Here is an 18,901-nt window from a genome sequence, read left to right on the forward strand (position 1 = left end):
TCTGTTTGACCTTTGATATAGTCCCTTGATGTCTTATGACTAGTTTTGAAAGACCTTGAGTTGGAAAGAATATATCTCACACATTATATGTGACTGATTGTAAAGACTAGGAAAGATAGCTTATAAAGCATTCAGGCTGGCACCTTACAAAGAGGAAGGCAGCAAGTGTGGGCTTTTCTCCCCCTTTCCTTATTAGAGGCTTAATTGGCTGTGTGTGTGTTGTGTGTTGTCACGGGAGCTATTGTTCTCCTAACTGAAGACTCATTGCTAATCTCAGGAGTTCTCAGCTGGGAGAAGCTGCCTACAGGAGATGCTTTGACAGGGCTGGGAGGTATTTTGGTTGTCACAGCTGGAGAGAGGTTTGCTGCTAACATCTAAGTGGGGAATAGACTCCTTCCTAAACACCCTGTAGAATACAGGATAGCCTCCTCCCCTGGGGAACTGACCTCTGAAACATCACTAGTTCCACATTTGGTTTCTAGTGTGATTTGTAAGGGTTTTTTTTTTTTTGATTGAATGACTAGGAAATATGTTCACATAGTTCAAATTTTAAAAGTATAAGAAACACATTTTTTAAAAATCTCTTTTCTGTCCTATTATGTAGTCATTATTTCCCAGGGTTAGGCAATATTTCCAATTCTCTACCGTGTCAGAAATTTTAAACACAAACACGTATACATGCGCATGAATTTCCTACTCTTTTGGATTTATTTTTATTTTATGTGTACGGGTGTTTTGCCTGTATATCTGTCTGAAACCTATGTGCCTGGTATCCACAGATATCAGAGGAGAGCATCAGATCCTTGGAACTGGAGTTGTAAGCCACCTTGTGGGTGCTGAGGTTAGAACCTGGGTCCTCTTCCAGAACAGCAAATTCTCTTAACCCCCGAATCTCTTGAGCCCATTTTCTACTTTGTACACAAATGCTACAGAGTGGGTGTGCTGCTAAACCCTCTCCCTCTCTTCTCCTTAAAACAGTATGTATACTCTGGAGATAGTTTAGTATGCAAAAGTGTGAAGCTGTGGGCTCTGACTGTATCTGGGACATAAATTACTTTAGGGGCTGTGTGTGCTTATTACCATCAGCACTGGAAAGATTAAGACCAGGCAAGGTTCATTGGCCACGATGTCTGTACTGTCCTGGTGTGGGAGCTTGATCGGCCTCAAGTAGCACTTGTTTTTCTTAGAGGCAAATTTGAGAGTACAACTGCAGTGCCTGTTACTACATACTGTCGACAGTGCTTTATACTTGTATATTACTTACTTATTTGGGTTTTTGAGACCTTTTCATGGAGCCTAGCCTACCCTTGTCCTCACTCTGTAGCCAAGGATGGTGTGAATCCCTGACCTTCCTTCTAGGATTACAGAGGTACATCACAACACTCAGGTGTCTTTGTGATGACTCACAGATACTTACTTCACCAAATTTATGCTTAAAAACTTCAGTACTTGTCTAGAGCCCTACAGATTTATAAAGTCTGCAATTTAATTCACTTTGTCTAAAAAGTATTATTTGGATGTTATACTTTGGTCTCCTTCCTTTGTGCAAATTCTCCAGCTTTCCTTCATGGTTGGTTTTTTCCTCCCTCCAGAGTTGACCTGTTCACCACTGGACCGAAAGCCCCAGAGCTCAAAGGCAGAGCCCGAGGCAAGCCCTCCTTACTGGCTGCAGCGAGACCTATGAGAGCAATACTGCCAGCCCCAACAAGTATTGGACGGGGCAGCAGTGTGGGACTGCCCAGGGCCAGTCAGGCTTTCCCCCTGGGTAAGAGCTAGTTCAGACCTGGGGGTGGGGTGTCTGATGGTAAGGAGCCGGGAGTGGTGGTGGAGAACAGGAAGGAGAGACCTGGGGAAGCAGAATGGCTTTAAGTCAGCAGGTTGGTTTCTGGTTCTCTCAGATAAGACTCCCTCTGTGAGGACTTGTGGCCTGAAGCCAAGCACGCTGAAACAGCTGGGCCAACCCGTCCAGCAGCCGCCCAGCACTGGTGAAGTAAAGGTAAGACCCAGTCCCAAAAGGAGCACAGTGTGGAAATGTACTCAGTGTGTTTAATGTTTGAGTCACAGGGCACAGACAAATGCAGTCACCAGTCTTTTCAGTAAGAGGCCTCTAGTAGTAAAACGTGACATTTCACTTCTAAGGTAAACACATACTTTTTAGCCTTTTATTTAGATAATCTGTAAGCTTTAAAATAGACAAAACCAAAAGCATTTAATGAGCACCTATAAACTCTTTACCCATAATCACCTATTAACGTGTGATCCCCTGTCAGGATGCTGACGCAGCAGGGAAAGAAAGGCACTTGCTGTTAAACCTGAAGACTTGATTGAGTTCAGTCCCCAGGACCCACATGATAGGAGGAGCCACCAGCTCCTAAGTGTCATCTCCAGCCTTTACACACACGCATGCGTCTCTCCCATGTGCACATAAAACAAATAAGTGCAACTCTTTAAAGACTTGCTGTGTTTTTATTTATGTATATGTCTGTGGCTATAGATTTGTACACATGAGTGCAGGTGTTCTTGGAAGTCCGAGACTTAAAGGCAGTTGTGAGGCTTAAAGGCCAGTGTGAGTGTTAGGAACCCAACTTGGAGCAACTTAAGAGCAACTTAAGAGCAGCACATGCTCTTAACTACTGAGCCATATATCTAACCCCTGTCCCCAAGTGTAATTGATAACAAATTGCAATTATGTGAGTCCCATTTGCTGTCTTTGTGCAGATACTTTATTCTGTAATAATTCTCTGTGTATTTCTTAAGCATAGGGAGATTCTATTGCTAAATGCTAGTGTTCGGTTTTAACTTCAGACTCCAATTTGGTCTTTTCCCCGGGCTTGTTTCCCATTCCATATAGGATCTAGGATCAGGATATTGTTTTGATTTTTATGGCTGTTTAGTTTGCTTTTAAAATGATGTCTGGTTATTACAGCAAATCCAGTCGCCTAAGCCAGTATTTTCCAGACATTCTTATGGTCCTCTGTTAAAGTCTGTTTTTGTATTCCAGCCCAGTCAGTACACACATGAAACAGCTAATAGAGGTGTGCACTCCTGTGCACTCACTTTGGTAGTTCCCCTTCCTACTCTCAAAGTGTTGTCTTCAACTTTGTGGCCCATAGCTGGAAAACTGTCACAGTCGAGATTGAAATGGGAAAACCCACCCACCATCCTCCTTACCATGCTTTTGTTGAAGAACTTTCTCTCACTGCTCTGAATTTGTCTTGACAAGTTCAACGCGAGAGTGTTCTGTCCGTTGCCCAGATGTAGTGACAGCTGCTGTTGTGTATGTGGTCTTGGGTAGAAAGAAGTCCAGTGTGATTCCTGCTCCTGTTGTCCCTTCCTGTGCCCCTGTCACTGGACAGATCTTCCGTCCTGTGAAGAGTTCCTTTTGCTCAGCAGCATGGTTCAGTTAGAAAGGTCACATCTCTTTGTTTCTCATAAACCAATTAACAACTTAAATTCACTGTTAGAGCATCGTTTTAATTTACAGTGCATATCTTTTCATTATAAGGATTATATATGCATTCCTTCTAGACTCTTCGTAGATCTTAAGGGGGAAAACAACAATAATCTTCCACTCGTTTCATGACAGTTTACCAGCTAGACCTCAGACTTCCTTTTGTGCTAACAGTATTCAATTATGTATTTATATGAATAGCTATTACAAATCTTACTGCCCCAAAGCAGGTATAAATTGGATCTGTAGTTCAAAGCTACACAGAGAAGTGTGGCAACCCATGGATCTGAACCTGACATTCAGTCTTTGGCATATTGGTGACTGCCAGTAAACATTCTTATGGTGCATAGGTCTACTGTAGTTTTCTTCAGAAATTATTTCAAGTTGTTTGAGGACCCAGGCCCTGAGGATTTTGTGTAAGGTATAGAACCAACACTGACTGAATTGTTCTGATCCACAGCTATCCAGTTGCACAAGCAACAGGACTCCTCAGTTGAAAATCGTAGAGGTCAAGCCTGACATGTTCCCTCCGTATAAATACAGCTGCACCGTCACATTGGTAAGTGTGTATCTTACTGCCGGGAAGTTGTTTTGATTTTTGTGGTTGAAGGTTTGTTGGAATCTGGGGTGCCAGGAGCAGCAGCAGAGAGTGGGTGCATCAGGGTCAGCTATGAGTGAGGATGCTAAGCACCCCATCAGTGATACAATGAAAGTTGCTGGTGGAATCTGCTCGTGTGTGTGTGTGTGTGTGTGTGTGTAGTTAATACATTAACCTAGAAAGTGGGGTTGGGGGCTGGAGAGATGGCTTAGTGGTTAAGAGCACTGGCTGTTCTTCCAAAGGATACAGGTTTGATTCCCAGCACCCACATGATGCTTACAGCTGTTAGTAACTCCAGTACTGGAGAATCTGACACCTACTTTTGGTCTCTACAGGCACCAGTCACATGTGGTGGTGCACAGACAGACATACAGGCAAAACACTCCCACCCATAAACTAAAGTGAAATTAGAGCAAGACGGCGAGGGATTTGGGGGGTGTTTCACAAACAAGTTTAGGCAGTAATACACTTCTCTAAAGCAAACTGAAAAACTAGTCACCTGAGTGAGTGTGAGAGGTGTTCGTGTAGAGCAGCTCCTCTGGCTCATGCGGTGTTCCCCACAGGAGTTTTCCTGCCTCGTTATCATACTGTTTTCAGAGCTGGGGTTGAACTCATAACCTCAAAACACGACTGAACTGCACTACACCCTTAACACCTTTTGTTTTGCTTGGTGATTTTTGAAGACAGGGTTTCTCTTTGTAGCCTTGGCTGTCCTGGAACTCTCTTTGTAGACCAGGCTGACCTCAAAATCATATAGAGATCTGCCTGTCTCTGCCTCCTAAGTGCTGGGATAAAGATGTGTGCCACCATCACCTGGTTCTTGGTGCTTTTTAAATGATTTTGGGACAAGACTATATTTTTTATTTAGGCTGGCTTTGAACTCACTCTGTAGCACTAGCCTAGCCAGCCTTGAAAGTGTGGTGTATGAGAGAGACAGAGACAGAGACAGAGACAGAGACAGTGCCAGTGCCAGCCCAAGGCTGATGTTAAGACCTTTAAGAGGTTACTGATGATACAGTTAATCCTGCTAGCTAGTTTGCTCTGGGAAAGCCCATTTCTGCCTTCCATTGCTGGGGTCACAGGTGAACTGCCACACCCACTTGGCATTTATTTGGATTCTGGGATTCTGACCTCTGGTAATTTTGCTTCTATAGCAAGTCTTTCACTGCTGGCTATCTGTCTCTTCCTTTTTTAAAGGCAGGGTCTTATTGAGCTCAGGCTGGCCCTGAGCTTGCTGTGGAGTCATTGGGGCCAACCTTGGACTCCTACTATTCTCCTCTCCCTTCCCAAGTGCTGGACTACTATAGCCGTGCACCACACACCCAGGGGCTTGCGTTTCTGAATCTTGGAGTCAACTTTCTTGTTTCACAGATACAGAAGGACTAGACTTGCATCTTTTTCTGAAAGAGAAAGAGTAAGAATCTTTAGATTATGCTAAAGCAGATTTGAATTGTTACTTCCTTTAAACTGACACCCGGCCATGCTGTTTTTTGGTTCTTTAACCTAATTTTTGTAGTTTAATCATAGGTCTTGGCTTTTTTAGGATTTGGGCCTGGCTACCTCGAGAGGACGGGGAAAGTGCAAAAACCCCTCCTGTAGCTATGTCTACACCAACCGGCACAAACCTCGGATCTGTCCCAGCTGTGGTTTTAACCTTGCCAAAGACAGGACTGAGAAAACTACAAAGGCCATCGTGAGTTCCTTCCCTAAACATTTACCTTAGACTGGAGTTGTACTTTGGACTTTAATACATGATTAGTGATTAGAATCAGGATTGGGACCAGATTGTAGGTTCTCAACTTGACAAAGTATCTTCTCTCTGGGCCTTGTCCTCAATGCCAGAATGGGGCTTAGTTGATGACCTACTTCGTTTTATGCTTCTATAACAAAGTGTCCTGGATTGGATAATGTAATACAGAGGTGGGTTATGTACAGTTCTGGAGGCTGAGAACTCAAGAACAAGGTACTGGTTGGGATCTACTTAGTGTCTGATGGGGGTTTTCTCTGTATCGTAACATGGTAGAGAGCGCCATAAGACAGAACAAGGAGTCAGAGGGAGCTCACTTCATAACAAAGGCACCCTGAAGTAACTTGGATCTATTAATTTATCATGAATTAACCCATTGGTAAAGATACAGTCTTTGTAACTTACCTTTCGAGTTCCATATATGACACATATTTGCAACTCTTGTAATTAAAACTACCCTCTCTTGGCTGGAGTGCCTTCAGTCCTTTCTGTTCTCATCTCTGGTTCTAAAGGAATAGTGTGACTCAGTCTCAGCACAGCAGGGTGTGGGGATCCGTGACCTTTTAGCCCGTTCTGACAGTACGCACTCTTTTGCAGCCGTTCATTCATTCATTCATCAGCATACATTTTATGCCGTATGAGCCAGGTGTTCAGAGATGACCGTCACCTGGCCCCTTCCCTGAGGTGCTTTCAGTCTAGTGTAGGAAAAAAAGTAAGGAACCATACAAGTACAGTCAGGGAGACAGAAAAACACATCCTCTGTTACTTTGCAGTTAGCTTCTACAGAGATCTATAACCCAGGTCTCTTGCTGGTTTGGCAAACAAATAGGCAAGCAGGTGCCTATGCTCACCAGTGAGTGGGTCAGTGACTATGTTAGTTACATCTCCTTGTTGCTCTGACCAAATGCCTAGCGAGAAGCAGCCAGGAAGAAGGAGGAAAGACCTAGCATGGTAGGCTATGTCTTTAATCCAGCACTTGGTGAATCTCTGGAGTTTGAGGTTAGCCTGGTCTACAAAGTGAATTCCAGGGCAGCCAGGGCTACACAGTGAGAGGAAAAAAAAAAAGAGGAGACTTTGTTTTGCTTGTGGTTTGGTTTAAGGGATAGTAGCCTAAGGCTGTGCCACTGGGATCTTGGCTCACATCTGGGCAGATCAGGATTCAAAAGAGGAATGCTACTGTTCCACTGACAGGCACCTTACAGCTTATGGGGGCCATTCTCCTTCCACCATGTGGGCTCCCAGGATCAAACTCTGGCTGTCACAGTTGGTGTCAAGTGTCTTTGCCTGCTGAGCCATCTCTCTGGTCTCCTTTTCCCTCTTTATTCAATAGGGCACTCAGCTTGTGGGTTGGAAGAAGGGGTCTGTGCATTTTCAGATTGCTCTTCCCTCCTCAGTTAACTTTATACACACCCTCACATCCAGAGGAGCATCTCCTAGGTGAATTCAGATGAGCCATGTTGACTTAAGATTGGCAGTGAAGGGATGTGCCAGGGAGCACGGAGGACACAGGAGGTCTGTTCAGAACCTTGCAGTGAAGGGGTGTGCCAGGGAGCACGGAGGATGCAGGAGGTCTGTTCAGAACCTTACAGTGAAGGGATGTGCCAGGGAGCACGGAGGACACAGGAGGTCTGTTCAGAACCTTGCAGTGAAGGGGTGTGCCAGGGAGCACGGAGGACACAGGAGGTCTGTTCAGAACCTTGCAGTGAAGGGGTGTGCCAGGGAGCACGGAGGACACAGGAGGTCTGTTCAGAACCTTGCAGTGAAGGGGTGTGCCAGGGAGCACGGAGGACACAGGAGGTCTGTTCAGAACCCTGTCCTGGTAGTATATAAAGCTCCCCTTACGCTGAAACCACCCAGTATTTAAAGACAAAGACTTTCTGTAGTCCAGATATGTGTTGATCCTTCCACTCCTAGTCCTTACTGAACCACAGGACTTTGCTACTTGGATGACTTGCCGTGCCTAAATTAATCTGTACAGTGGTGCTGAAAGACTACTAGAAAATGTTTCTTTAAATAATAGAAGTTTGTATTTTAGAGTTGTAGAAGCTGAAATATCCAAGATGCTAGCAGGTTTAATGTCTGACTAGGGCTCGCCTTCTAGCTTCTACATGGCACCCTCTTGCTTTGTCTTCATACAATAAAAGGTACAAAGAACTTCCCTGATACATTTGATTGATTGATTGATTGATTGAAAATTTGTGGTCTTCCTGTCTTGTCCTTATGAGGCTCTGGCATGACTGATCACCTTCTAAGGTCCCACCTCTACTAAGTGGTAGAATTTTGACATGCATTCTAGAAGGATATAAAACACCAAGATTATAGCACAAAGAAGAAAGACCCATCCAGGAAGGTGCATGGTGAAAAACCCTACTTGGAGCATCCCTTCTAGGGGGTGTGGAAACTTTCACTGCAGTAGGGAAAATGGCCTCAGTATCTCAAGATAGCGATTAGTGAGGGAACAGAACTTCCCCCATTCATTTCACTCACTCTCTCTGGCTTACCTCCTCTCTGGAAGGTGGGTTTGGGTTGTTGTCCATCTCTAACAGTCTGCAGTCATAGCCCTTAGATAAGTCTGCTTGCATGTTGCAGTACCAGCATCAGGACACTGCTTTCCATGCCTGGCGAGAGAAGTGAGCTGAGGGAGGGGATTTTAGACAGTTGTCCTCACCTCTGCCATCTCTTCACAAGCCTCCTGAGATTACTTGTATTTTTGTCCTTTATATCACAGATGAAGATACTACTACGTTTCTGAAAAATCAAATTGACTCAGGGTCCTACATTTATAGCCACAAGTGTCCTCTCTAGAACTGAACCTCAGGTCTATTATCCTCCCAATGAGTGGGAGCTAACAGTTAAACCTGTTGCCAAGAGATATGCTTTATGCCAGGCAGTGGTGGCTCACGCCTTTAATCCCAGCACTTGGGAGGCAGAGGCAGGCGGATTTCTGAGTTTGAGGCCAGCCTGGTGTACAGCTGTGAGTTCCAGGACAGCCAGGACTAGACAAAGAAACCCTGTCTTGAAAAACCAAAAAAAAAAAAAAAAAGAGAGAGAGAGAGAGAGAGAGAGAGAGAGAGAGAGAGAGATACACTTTATTGATAGAAAAACTGAGTCCCAGAGAGCTTTTAGCATCATGATGAGTTATTAACAGAACTATAGTCATACCCTCCCCGCTTTCTCCTGCGTCTGTCTCTCTACCCTCTGCTTAATGATTTGACCCACTCTTTCTCAGGAGGCGAGCTCACCACACCCAGATGTGCCAAGTACCACAGAACCCCTGAACACAACCCAGAGGGAGATCCAGCGTCAGTCCACGCTGCAGCTGCTGCGTAAAGTCATGCAGATTCCTGAGAATGAGTCAGAGCTGGCTGAGGTCTTTGCCTTGATTCATGAACTAAACAGCTCTCGACTTATCCTGTCCAACGTGAGTGAGGAGACAGTCACCATCGAGCAGACCTCCTGGTCGAATTATTATGAGTCTCCATCCACACAGTGCCTTCTCTGTAGCAGCCCATTGTTCAAAGGGGGACAAAAGTAAGCACCACTTTACTCTGCCCCTAGCTGCCCTGTCCCACACTCGTGCTGCCTCTTTCTTCAGTGTTACCGTCAAAACCTGGGAAGATACTATCTTGTGCTTTCCGTAGGTTTCCTTCACCTTTTCAATTGCTGATGGTGAAATACTTAGCAATTAGGGGCTGGAGTTTGCTCTAAGGTTAAGAGCAATTTTTGCTCTTGTAAAGGACCCAAGTTAATTCTCAGCACCCACATGGTGCTGAGCACCCATAACTATCTGTAATTCCAGTTCCAAAGAATCTGTTGCCCTTTTCTGACCTCCATGGGCACCAGACAGCACACGCAAGGTGTACATACATACATGCAGGCAAAACATACCAATAAGATAAATATTTTTTATGTTTTTTTTATTGAATTAGAAGTCAATTTAGACATTCCTAAAGCTTGTTACCTACCTAGTTAGTCTACCTAGGGTTTAGATTATATCTGGCCTGCCTAGCATAGAATTTGAGTTTTCGGTGGGATCACTTGAATCATGTAATAACTTGAGAGTTAGATTTCCTTGTAAGTACAGTTTCAGAGCTTAGATCTCAATGAGATGGAGACATCACCTAGAAAATCTTGGAAAGAGATCCAGCACATTCTTTTGCTGGTTGCAGAGTTTTGCTTCTGACCATAGCCTGTGCCCTGCATAAAGAGGCTGATTTCCCTCCTGGTTTTCGTTCTGGCTACTAGCTCTCTGGCCGGGCCCCAGGAATGCTGGCTCCTGACAGCTAACCGGCTACAGGTGGTGACTGCCCAGGTGAAGATGTGTCTGAATCCTCATTGTTTGGCTTTGCACAGCTTCATGGACATCTACACAGGTAGGCACTAACCTTCTGTGTCCTCAAGCACCCCAGAACAGGTTTAGGAGCCACCTTACTGGTCTGTGCTTTGCACCCATCTTAGCAGGTTCTGAAGAATTCGTCTTTGCCTGATTGGCTCCACCTCAGCAACAGTCACCTCGAGGAGTATAACTCTTCCTTCTCTGGAGTCTACAACCAAGTTAGTTTAAGAATAACAGTTCTCGCCAGTCACTAGTGGCACACCTTTAATACCAGCACTGGGGAGACAGAGGCAGGCAGAGCTATGAGTTTGGAGCCAGCCTGGTCTACAAGCTGAGTCGTAGGACAGCCAGGGCTACACAGTGAAACCCTGTCTTGTGAAACCAAAAAAATAAAACAACAGCTCTCAGCTCACTTTTAATTCCAGCATTCAGGAGGCAGACAGGTGGAGTTCTGTAAGTTTGAGACCAGCCTGATGTGCTTAGTGAGTTGTAGGCCAGCCAGGTCTACTTAATGAGACCCTGTCTTACAGCAAGTCTTCATTGTAGGAAAAAGGCTGGTAAGTACACAAGTTAGAGAAGCCAAAGTGATCCTGCCTGAGAAAAAAAAACACTTGCCACAACTCTTTTTCTTCAGATGTGTTCATTGTCTGCAGAATGTCAGGAGCCAGAGAAGTGTGTGTAGCATTCTAGTTTCTCTGAAGAGAGGGAGAGCATGCTGGGAATTGTAGAGCATGCTATCTTAATTTAACAGTTTATCATCTTCCTCTGCCAACAGATAGAGAAGCAGCCTCTTTAGAAAGGATGAGTGCTGCTCTGCTTTACCATCTTCTTATCGTTGAAGAATTAATGCGTGTCTATTTCTTTTGGACTAATTCTCAAAAGTGGAGTTCACCACGTTAAACTGTAGACGGTTTTTCCTTTTCCTCTTCTAAGCTCTCTTTCTCTGGTTCTCTGGTACTCTCTCCCTGCAGCTCCCTCCAAACTTGGTTGCTTTCCCACTTTGTGGCTGGCTGACCTCCTGTCAGCTCGCCTTGGGCGGGCGTGGCTTCTTTCACCCCTGCATTCTCCAGCTGCTGAGATTTACAACTTTCTGCCCTGGGGTTTTTCTTTAAATGCACAAATAAAATTGTCTTTGAACCTCAAAAAAACAAACAACAACAACAAAACCCATGCACCAATTGTTGTGTGAATCCTGAGTTGACATCCAGAATTTGTGCTGAGGATTAAAACATACTTATTTTTTGTCTTTAGAACCTTAAGTTGCCTAACTTGAATTCCTGTTAAATCTTGTATTGCCAGTTAGTGCTAAATATTATTTTGTGATCTTAACCATTTCCCATTCCCATTTTTCTCCCTGTATTTTTTATGTAAGCTAGTGTTCAGGCTTGTACATTTTTAATTAAATTCCTGTTTAAATTTACATAGAGTACCCAGCACTTGGGAGGCAAAGCAGGTAGATCTCTGTGAGTTGTGAGCCAGCTGGTGTACATAGTGAGTTCCAGGCAGCTGTAACCACATTAACCCTATCTCAAGAAATCAAAAAACAAAACCAAACAAATAAAAGAATTCCTTTGTTGTGTTTTCCGTGAGTTCTGACGGATGTGCTGGCTGGATCACAAGGCAGTCGAGCCTCTTATGGTTGAACTCACCTCATTTGGTAGCTGTTTAACTCACATTCTTGTGCCCTTCACTCAAGAGCAAATATAGTATATAATGTAAATAAAGCAATGGTGTGTAGTCCCCTGAACCTGTTCTTGTGTTCTAGTGTATCAGTGTGGGCCTTGTCATCAGTGACTCATCTCCCCCTGTGGATGGGCCTGCTAGTCTACCCTGCCTGCTGAAGGATGATTGTTACCATGCTTTGGCAGTTACAGATTTGCTACAAACATTTGTATATAGGTTGTGTGTGAGCATATATTTTCATTTCTTCTAAGGAAGTGCGTGATGGTCCAAATGGTAGGTATATGTTTAGTATTATAGGTGACAACAAATCATTTTCCAAAATGACTTCCTTCCTTCGCTGTGTGAGAGTTTGAGCCATTTGCCAGCACACGGTGGTGCTTTTAGCCTTCCCAGCTGTACGTGCAGTGGTATTACATTATGGTACCCCAGTCACCAACAGTGGATGTGTAGTTTTTGAAGTTTTTGTTTTGTTTTTACTCTTTCTATGTGTATTTGTGTGTGCTGTGGTGTACATGTGGAGATCAGAGGACATCCTTGGTGTCAGTTTTCTTTCAACCTTGTTTGAGACAGAGTTTCTTTTTGGTTGCTGCCTAGGACAGGGTGGGTGGCCCAGAATTCTGTTAACTCTGCCTCCCATTTGCCTGTAGGAGAGCTGAGGCTGTAGATAGACTGCCATTGCCCTCTTTACCTGGGTTCTGGGGATCCAGACTCAGGTCCTCAGACTTGTATGACATAAACTTTACCCACAAAGACATCTTCCCAGTCCTTAATGTGTTTTTAGCCTGAGGTTTGTTATGTGCCCAGGATGGCTGAAGAACCTGCGAGATAAAAGAGATGTGTGGCGCCATGGCCAGTTTCTTGTTGTTTTGTTTCCACATGGCTCTAGGGGTTGAGCCTAGATCAGGGCATCAGTTTACTGACGGAGCTGCCCTCCCAGCCCCTAGGGTTCATCTGTTTAACTGTATAAAAAGATGTAGTTTTATTTTGTGTATATATATGAATGCATGAATGGCTGTGATCCACATGGTGTTGGTACCAACAGAGACCAGAAGAGAATACTGGATCCCAGGAACTAAACCCAGGTCCAGGGCAGTAAATGCTCTTAACTGATGAGCCATCTCTCCAGCCTCTTTACTTAACTTTATTTATATAAAGTGTAAGGTCCAGATACAATTCATTTATTGCATACGGGTGTCCAGTTTTTGCACCAGACTTTGTAAGAGTGACGATCCATTCTCCATTGGTTTGCCACTGTTTCATTCCTGAACCTCACTTGCCCTTTGTACACAAGACTGTTTCAAGACACTAGAATGTCCCATTGTTTATCTTTGCCAGTGCACACTGTCTACTTGTTCTGTCTTTTTGGTTTTTTAAGACAGTGTCTTAGGATTTTACTGCTGTGAACAGAGACTATGACCAAGGCAAGTCTTATAAGGACAATATTTGTTTGGGGCTGGCTTACAGATTCAGAGGTTCAGTTCATTATCATCAAGGCAGGACCATGGCATCGTTCAGGCAGGCATAGTGATGGATGTGCTGAGAGTTCAGATCTTCATCTGAAGGCCACTAGAAGGAGACTGGATTTTAGGCAGCTCGGACGAGGGTCTTAAAGCCTATTCCCACAGTGACACACTTCTTCCAACAAGACCACACCTCCTAATAGTGTCACTCCCTGGGCCAAGCATATTCAAACCACCACAGGGCCTCGATATAGCCTTAACTGTGGTGAAATTTGCTATGTAGAACAGGTTGGCCTTGAAGGCACTGAGATCTATCTGCCTCTGCTTGGATTAAGGGCACATATTTCTACAGGAGGCCCAGTACACACTGCCTCTACTATTGGAACCACACACTATATGTCCTGTCAGGCAGCATGAGTCCTCCAACCTTGTTCTTCATGAGTTGTTTTGGCTAGTCTGTTTATCAGTATGTATGGTCCCACTAGAAATTTTATGGAAGTTTTGTCAAATTTATAGGCCAATTTGAGGAATATTATTTAAAAATATTGATTCTTCCAATCCAAATATGGTTTTTACAGATAAAACTTTACATATAAAAAACATATTACAAATATGGTCTTTATTTTTTTTTATATTTTCTTGTATTACATTTTTTGGTTTAATTTGCCTCGGAGACTATTTTGCTATTAAATACTGTCTCATTAAGAATTTTACATTTTGTTAGACTTACACCTACGTTTATTTGTTCTGTTTTGTCTTAAGTGCTGAACCATTGGATCCCGCTGTTTGTTGTCACTAGAGATGTTTGTTTATCTGTTGACGTCATCAAGCCCAGTCTTATCCACTCTGGGAGTGTTGGGGATGCTATTCTAAAGTTTGCCAATTAGAGGTTTAAAACTGGCATATTATTTATTGATTTATTTCTTTGATTAATCAATAGGGTAGAGATCTTTTACGTAACCGTAGGATGAGTAGGAAAGGACTACTCTATTGTGAATTATATTTGTGAATGTTTCCATTTTCCTTAGCTTTTTGTGAGTTTTCTCTCAGTTTATTGTCTTTTCGTGTGTGGTGATTTGGGGGATACCAAGGGTTTCATTTGTTTGGTTGGGTTTTGATTTTGGATAGCCAGAGCCTTGCTCTTGTGGTTTCAGCCTTTACTGTTGTGCCTAGGAAGGCTCTGCTCGCGCTGTGGCCTCCTTGACTGGAGCATGTGCTCCATTTGTTTATGTCACATTTGTGCATTATGTTGTGTATAAATGACCCTGACTTGACTGCATTCAAATTCACCTGAGTGTTTATCACCAGAGTGCTCTTACGGCCCGGGTGGGGTCCCCCAATCCCTGTGCTGAGGGCACCCTGACATCCATGGAGTAATAATGTGAGCTGGGAAGAGGAAACTGGAGATAAAGAACCCAAATAAAAACATGCTGCACACAGTGTTTCATTCAGTAGTGGCTTATGCACAACCTCATGTCAGAGCAGTTAGGTACACTCCCCTCTTCTAATGCATTGTTCTGTTTTATGACTGTGCTGTAACTTACTCCTCTATAATAGACATTCATTTGTTTGTACTGGTGGTGCTACAGTGATCTCTTTGCATATGTTAACCTGCAGGTCTCTTTAATGTGGGGAATAAGTTGCTAGTCAGCCTGGACTTACTTTTCGCAATCCGGAACCAGATTAAGTTGGGAGAGGACCCCAGAGTATCTGTCGGTGTTGTGCTGAAGTCTGTGCAGGAACAAACAGGTAAAGGTCTTGCCCTCTTTTCCAGTGTCCTGAGGACTGTGAGGACTCAGTGGTATGCTTTAGCCAAGTCGTTTAGAGTTAGAGTCTGGTATTTTGAAAAAGAGCTAGCCCTGAGTTCCAAGTAATACAGACTTCATTAAGAAATTTATAAATGCCACATTGACTTTGGAAAATGTTTTCATGCATACAGGGGCGTTTAGCAAGAAATCACAACTGACTTAGAATCATATCCTTCCATCCTAGATAAACTTGGCTTTGTAGCCTGTGAGTCTCCCAGTTCCAGGTCTCTTGTGGAGACCCAGGTGTAGGGACCACATCCTTTCCTACCTAGGAAGTCTCTCCTGTCTGCAGTCCTTCATCTTGTTCCTCACCTGTCCCCTTTCTACAAGCTGCAGTCCTGTGCTTTGTCTCAGGTGGGACAGTTGAGACAGCTTCCATGGACTCGAGTTTGAGGCTTGGCTCTGCCACTGGTGGCAGTGTGGTTTTGAGCAGTTGGTTCTGTTTATCTAGTCATAAAAGAAGGCAGTACTAGCTCCTGGTTCATAAAGAATCAAAATCAGGTAAGAATTAGCTAGGTAGTATATTCAAAGCCCTCAATACCAACACCTGGTACCTAGCCGATGTTAGTTTAAGGATGCTGCCCTCCAAGTGAAGTTGCCCACTGGGCTGCCACCAGAACACGTGTAGATTGCTGTCCTTGCTGGCTACTGGCTGGTCCTAGTGCTTTTAGGGTCTTTTTCTGTGACCTCTTGCTGTCTTTCCAGAGAAGACACTGACTTCAGAGGAGCTGAGCCAGCTGCAGGAACTGTTGTGCAATGGCTATTGGGCTTTTGAGTGTCTCACTATTCGAGACTACAATGACATGATCTGTGGAATCTGTGGTGTGGCCCCCAAAGTGGAAATGGCTCAGAGGAATGAAGAGAATGTGCTGGCCCTGAAGAGTGTGGAGGTAAGTTCCTCTCAGCCACTGTAAACCTTCAGAACTATCCTGTCACGTGGACAGCTTCCCTCAGACTGCATGCTATCCCAAGGCTAGATGGCTCCAGTCCTGTCTAGGTGAAGCCAGTAGTCTTTTCCTCCTATAGCCCAGTGTTTATTTGAGAACCATCAGAAAGAAACACAGGTTCGTGGTTTCTTTGTTTTGTTTCATTTTGGGTTTTTGTTTGTTTGATTGGTTTTTGGTTTTTGGTTTTGGAGACATGGTTTCTCTGTGTAACAGCCCTGGCTGTCCTGAAACTCACTTTGCAGACCAAGGCTGTCCCCAGAGTCACAGAGGTCCACTTGCCTCTGCCTCCCAAGTACTGAGATTGAAGGTATGTGCTGCCACACCAGGCTCTGTTCTCCCCATCTCTCCATTCCACACACACATACTTACTTTTTGTGATGTTGAAGATTGACTCCAGAGCCTTATGCATGCTAGGCAAACACACTACCTGGAGAATTACACCCCTAGACCTTGTTTGTTTCCTTCACTAAGAATTGAGCCAGAATCAGTATAGATGTTAAGCAGGTCATAATGATCCCGGGAGTAGTGAACTATGTGAGGTTTGGGGTTATGGGGGTGGACCCTACCTATTATACAGGGCAGCATAGCTCTTTAAGGATGGGTGCAGAATGAAATGAAGAGCCACTGAAGGTGCTGGGCAAGTAATGTGAGCTGGTATTGGTTCTGAACTACAGTTTACACTAGATAGTTTTGTAGGTTGTGATAAAAGTCCAAGGTATATATGATTCCCATTGTAAAAGAACAGCAAAACCAGATAGCTGTCTCCTGCTTTCAAAACAAACTCAGGGACTGGAGCAGTGATTTCAGTTAAGAGGACTGGCTTGTCTTGCAGAGAACCTGAGTTCATTTCCTAGTACCCATACTAGGCAGCTCATGATCACTATAACTCTCAGTGCTAAGGGCTGTAGTGCCCATTCTGGCCTTTGAGGCACCTTACACACATAAGTGCACACACAAAAATAAATACATCTTTCTTTTAAATCAGACATTTTTAAAAGAAGGAACTGGACCTCATTATACATGAAAATATAGATGCCTAAGTCTTGAATAAAATAATAATAATAGTACCTCAGGTCTAACAACAAATGGAGTAATACTATAACCTGGCCAAATTTACTATCAGGAAGCAGAGTTATTTAAACATACACGTATACACACACACACACACACACACACACACACACACACACACACATAGTTCAGTAGTTAAAAGCACTTGCTTGGTGACCTGAGTTACATCCCTGGGATGGCACCAACATGGAGGAAGGAGGAAACCTACTACTGCAAAAAGTCCTGATCGCCATGTTCTGCATGTGCGAGTGTGCGTGCACACGATGATCCTATGATGGCTTTCCCTTGATTACAGCAAGGGTATATACTACTTGTGCTGGTCACTGGATTGAATTTAGAATCACCATGGACACAAACCTCGGCATATCTGGAAGGGGTTTTCTAGGCAGATCCACTGTGGTACAAACACCCCCTGGCTGGGCTGTGCACGCAAGGAAGGGAAGCCGAGCGAGCACCAGTGGTCACCTGCTTCCTCACTGCATGTGCGGCTTGACCAGCACAAGAAATGACTGACGCACTGGTATTACTGTGATGTGAGGTTTCTGCTTCTCGTTGCACCGTAGTAACTAGAGGGGTAGCTCATGAAGTGACAGGTGCAGCTCTGCTGACTAGCCTACATGTAAACATATCAGTGTTTTGTCTTGGTTGGTTTTGTTTGTTCATATTCCTGTCTTAGCCTTCTTGGAGCAGGCATAGCTCATGCTTGCAAATATTCTTATTGTATGCTGATTTCTGTTCAAAGGATGGTATGTATAGGACTTGTTTCATTGCTTCAACAAAATCCATGCCAGCAGCAGCCTAAGGAAGGAAAGGTTGCTTTAGAATCACAGTTTGAAAGTTGAAAAGTGGCCTAGCATTTACATTTCGGTGGTAGAGATTGATCCAGAACCATGTGTATGCCGAGCCAGTTCTTCACTGCCCTGCCGAGCAGCACCTGCCCTGCAGCTAGTAAGGCCAGAGCCACACTTGGAGGACCATGTAAGGTGCCCACTTCATCCAGCAGCACAGCACATATTTTAAAATTGGAATGATTCAGAGATTATATAGCTCTTGCACAAGGATGGCATGCCAGTTCAAACAGAAAATAAACTGCTTGTAAGAAAAGCAGCACAGGGCTGACACTTAGAGTGCTTGTCTTTTGTCTGAAGCCTAGGAGTCCTTGACTGCGGAGAAAAGGAGGTTGGTTAATTTAAGTGCTGGGTGTCTGTAATGGTTAAGTCTGCTCTGTGACGGGAGGTAAGACCTGAGTGCTGTCTGTCCTGGGGAGCCTGACAAAAGGCCTCACGAGACCTTGGCAGACCATAGAGTTCTCCTAAGCAGACTTCTGTTATTCTTGGCGGCCAGATATAGGAACTGGTTTGAAAATTAAACCTAAGTCAACATTCTTTTTTTTTTTTTTTTTTTTTAATTATGTAGAACTGTGTCTTGTGTAGGTGAGTGCAGGTGCCTTTGGAGGTCTGAGGCTTTGGAGTCTTTGGAGCTGGAATTACAGGTGGTTGTGAGCTACTTGATGTTGGTCTGGGAACCAAACTCAGATCCTCAGTAAGAGCAAAGGGTGATTGTAACCACAAAACATACTGTGATCAGAGCTGTAGACGCAGGGCCTTATTGTTATTTGGTCTGGGAGGTACTGTAGTGTGAGAGGAAGAAAGGATTGAATTGGTATTGAATTGTCAAATCCAGGGGTATCTTGGCAGTACGTTGCTGTCTTCCAGAGTCTTGACTTCCTGGTGAGTCAAAAAAAAAAATTATAGTGTATTGTTACTAATCTGTGGATCATACACTTTGCCTATTTTTTTT

The 18,901-nt window shown here is 44.1% G+C and overlaps 1 protein-coding gene across 3 annotated transcripts in view; it reads left to right on the plus strand.

Moving 5' to 3' along the window:
• Hmgxb3 (HMG-box containing 3) overlaps positions 1-18,901 on the plus strand; it is a 48,039-nt gene that overhangs the window by 23,067 nt on the left and 6,071 nt on the right. For all 3 annotated transcript variants that reach the window (XM_034518654.2, XM_034518655.2, XM_076912579.1), the window contains 8 exons: positions 1,593-1,765; positions 1,899-1,996; positions 3,912-4,010; positions 5,593-5,742; positions 9,026-9,327; positions 10,042-10,169; positions 14,893-15,024; positions 15,789-15,973. In XM_034518654.2, the coding sequence (XP_034374545.1) occupies positions 1,593-1,765; positions 1,899-1,996; positions 3,912-4,010; positions 5,593-5,742; positions 9,026-9,327; positions 10,042-10,169; positions 14,893-15,024; positions 15,789-15,973 (1,267 nt within the window). The remainder of the gene's footprint in view (positions 1-1,592; positions 1,766-1,898; positions 1,997-3,911; positions 4,011-5,592; positions 5,743-9,025; positions 9,328-10,041; positions 10,170-14,892; positions 15,025-15,788; positions 15,974-18,901) is intronic.

This window comes from Arvicanthis niloticus, chromosome 14, assembly GCF_011762505.2.
Source record: "Arvicanthis niloticus isolate mArvNil1 chromosome 14, mArvNil1.pat.X, whole genome shotgun sequence".
In the NCBI taxonomy this organism is placed as follows: domain Eukaryota; kingdom Metazoa; phylum Chordata; class Mammalia; order Rodentia; family Muridae; genus Arvicanthis; species Arvicanthis niloticus.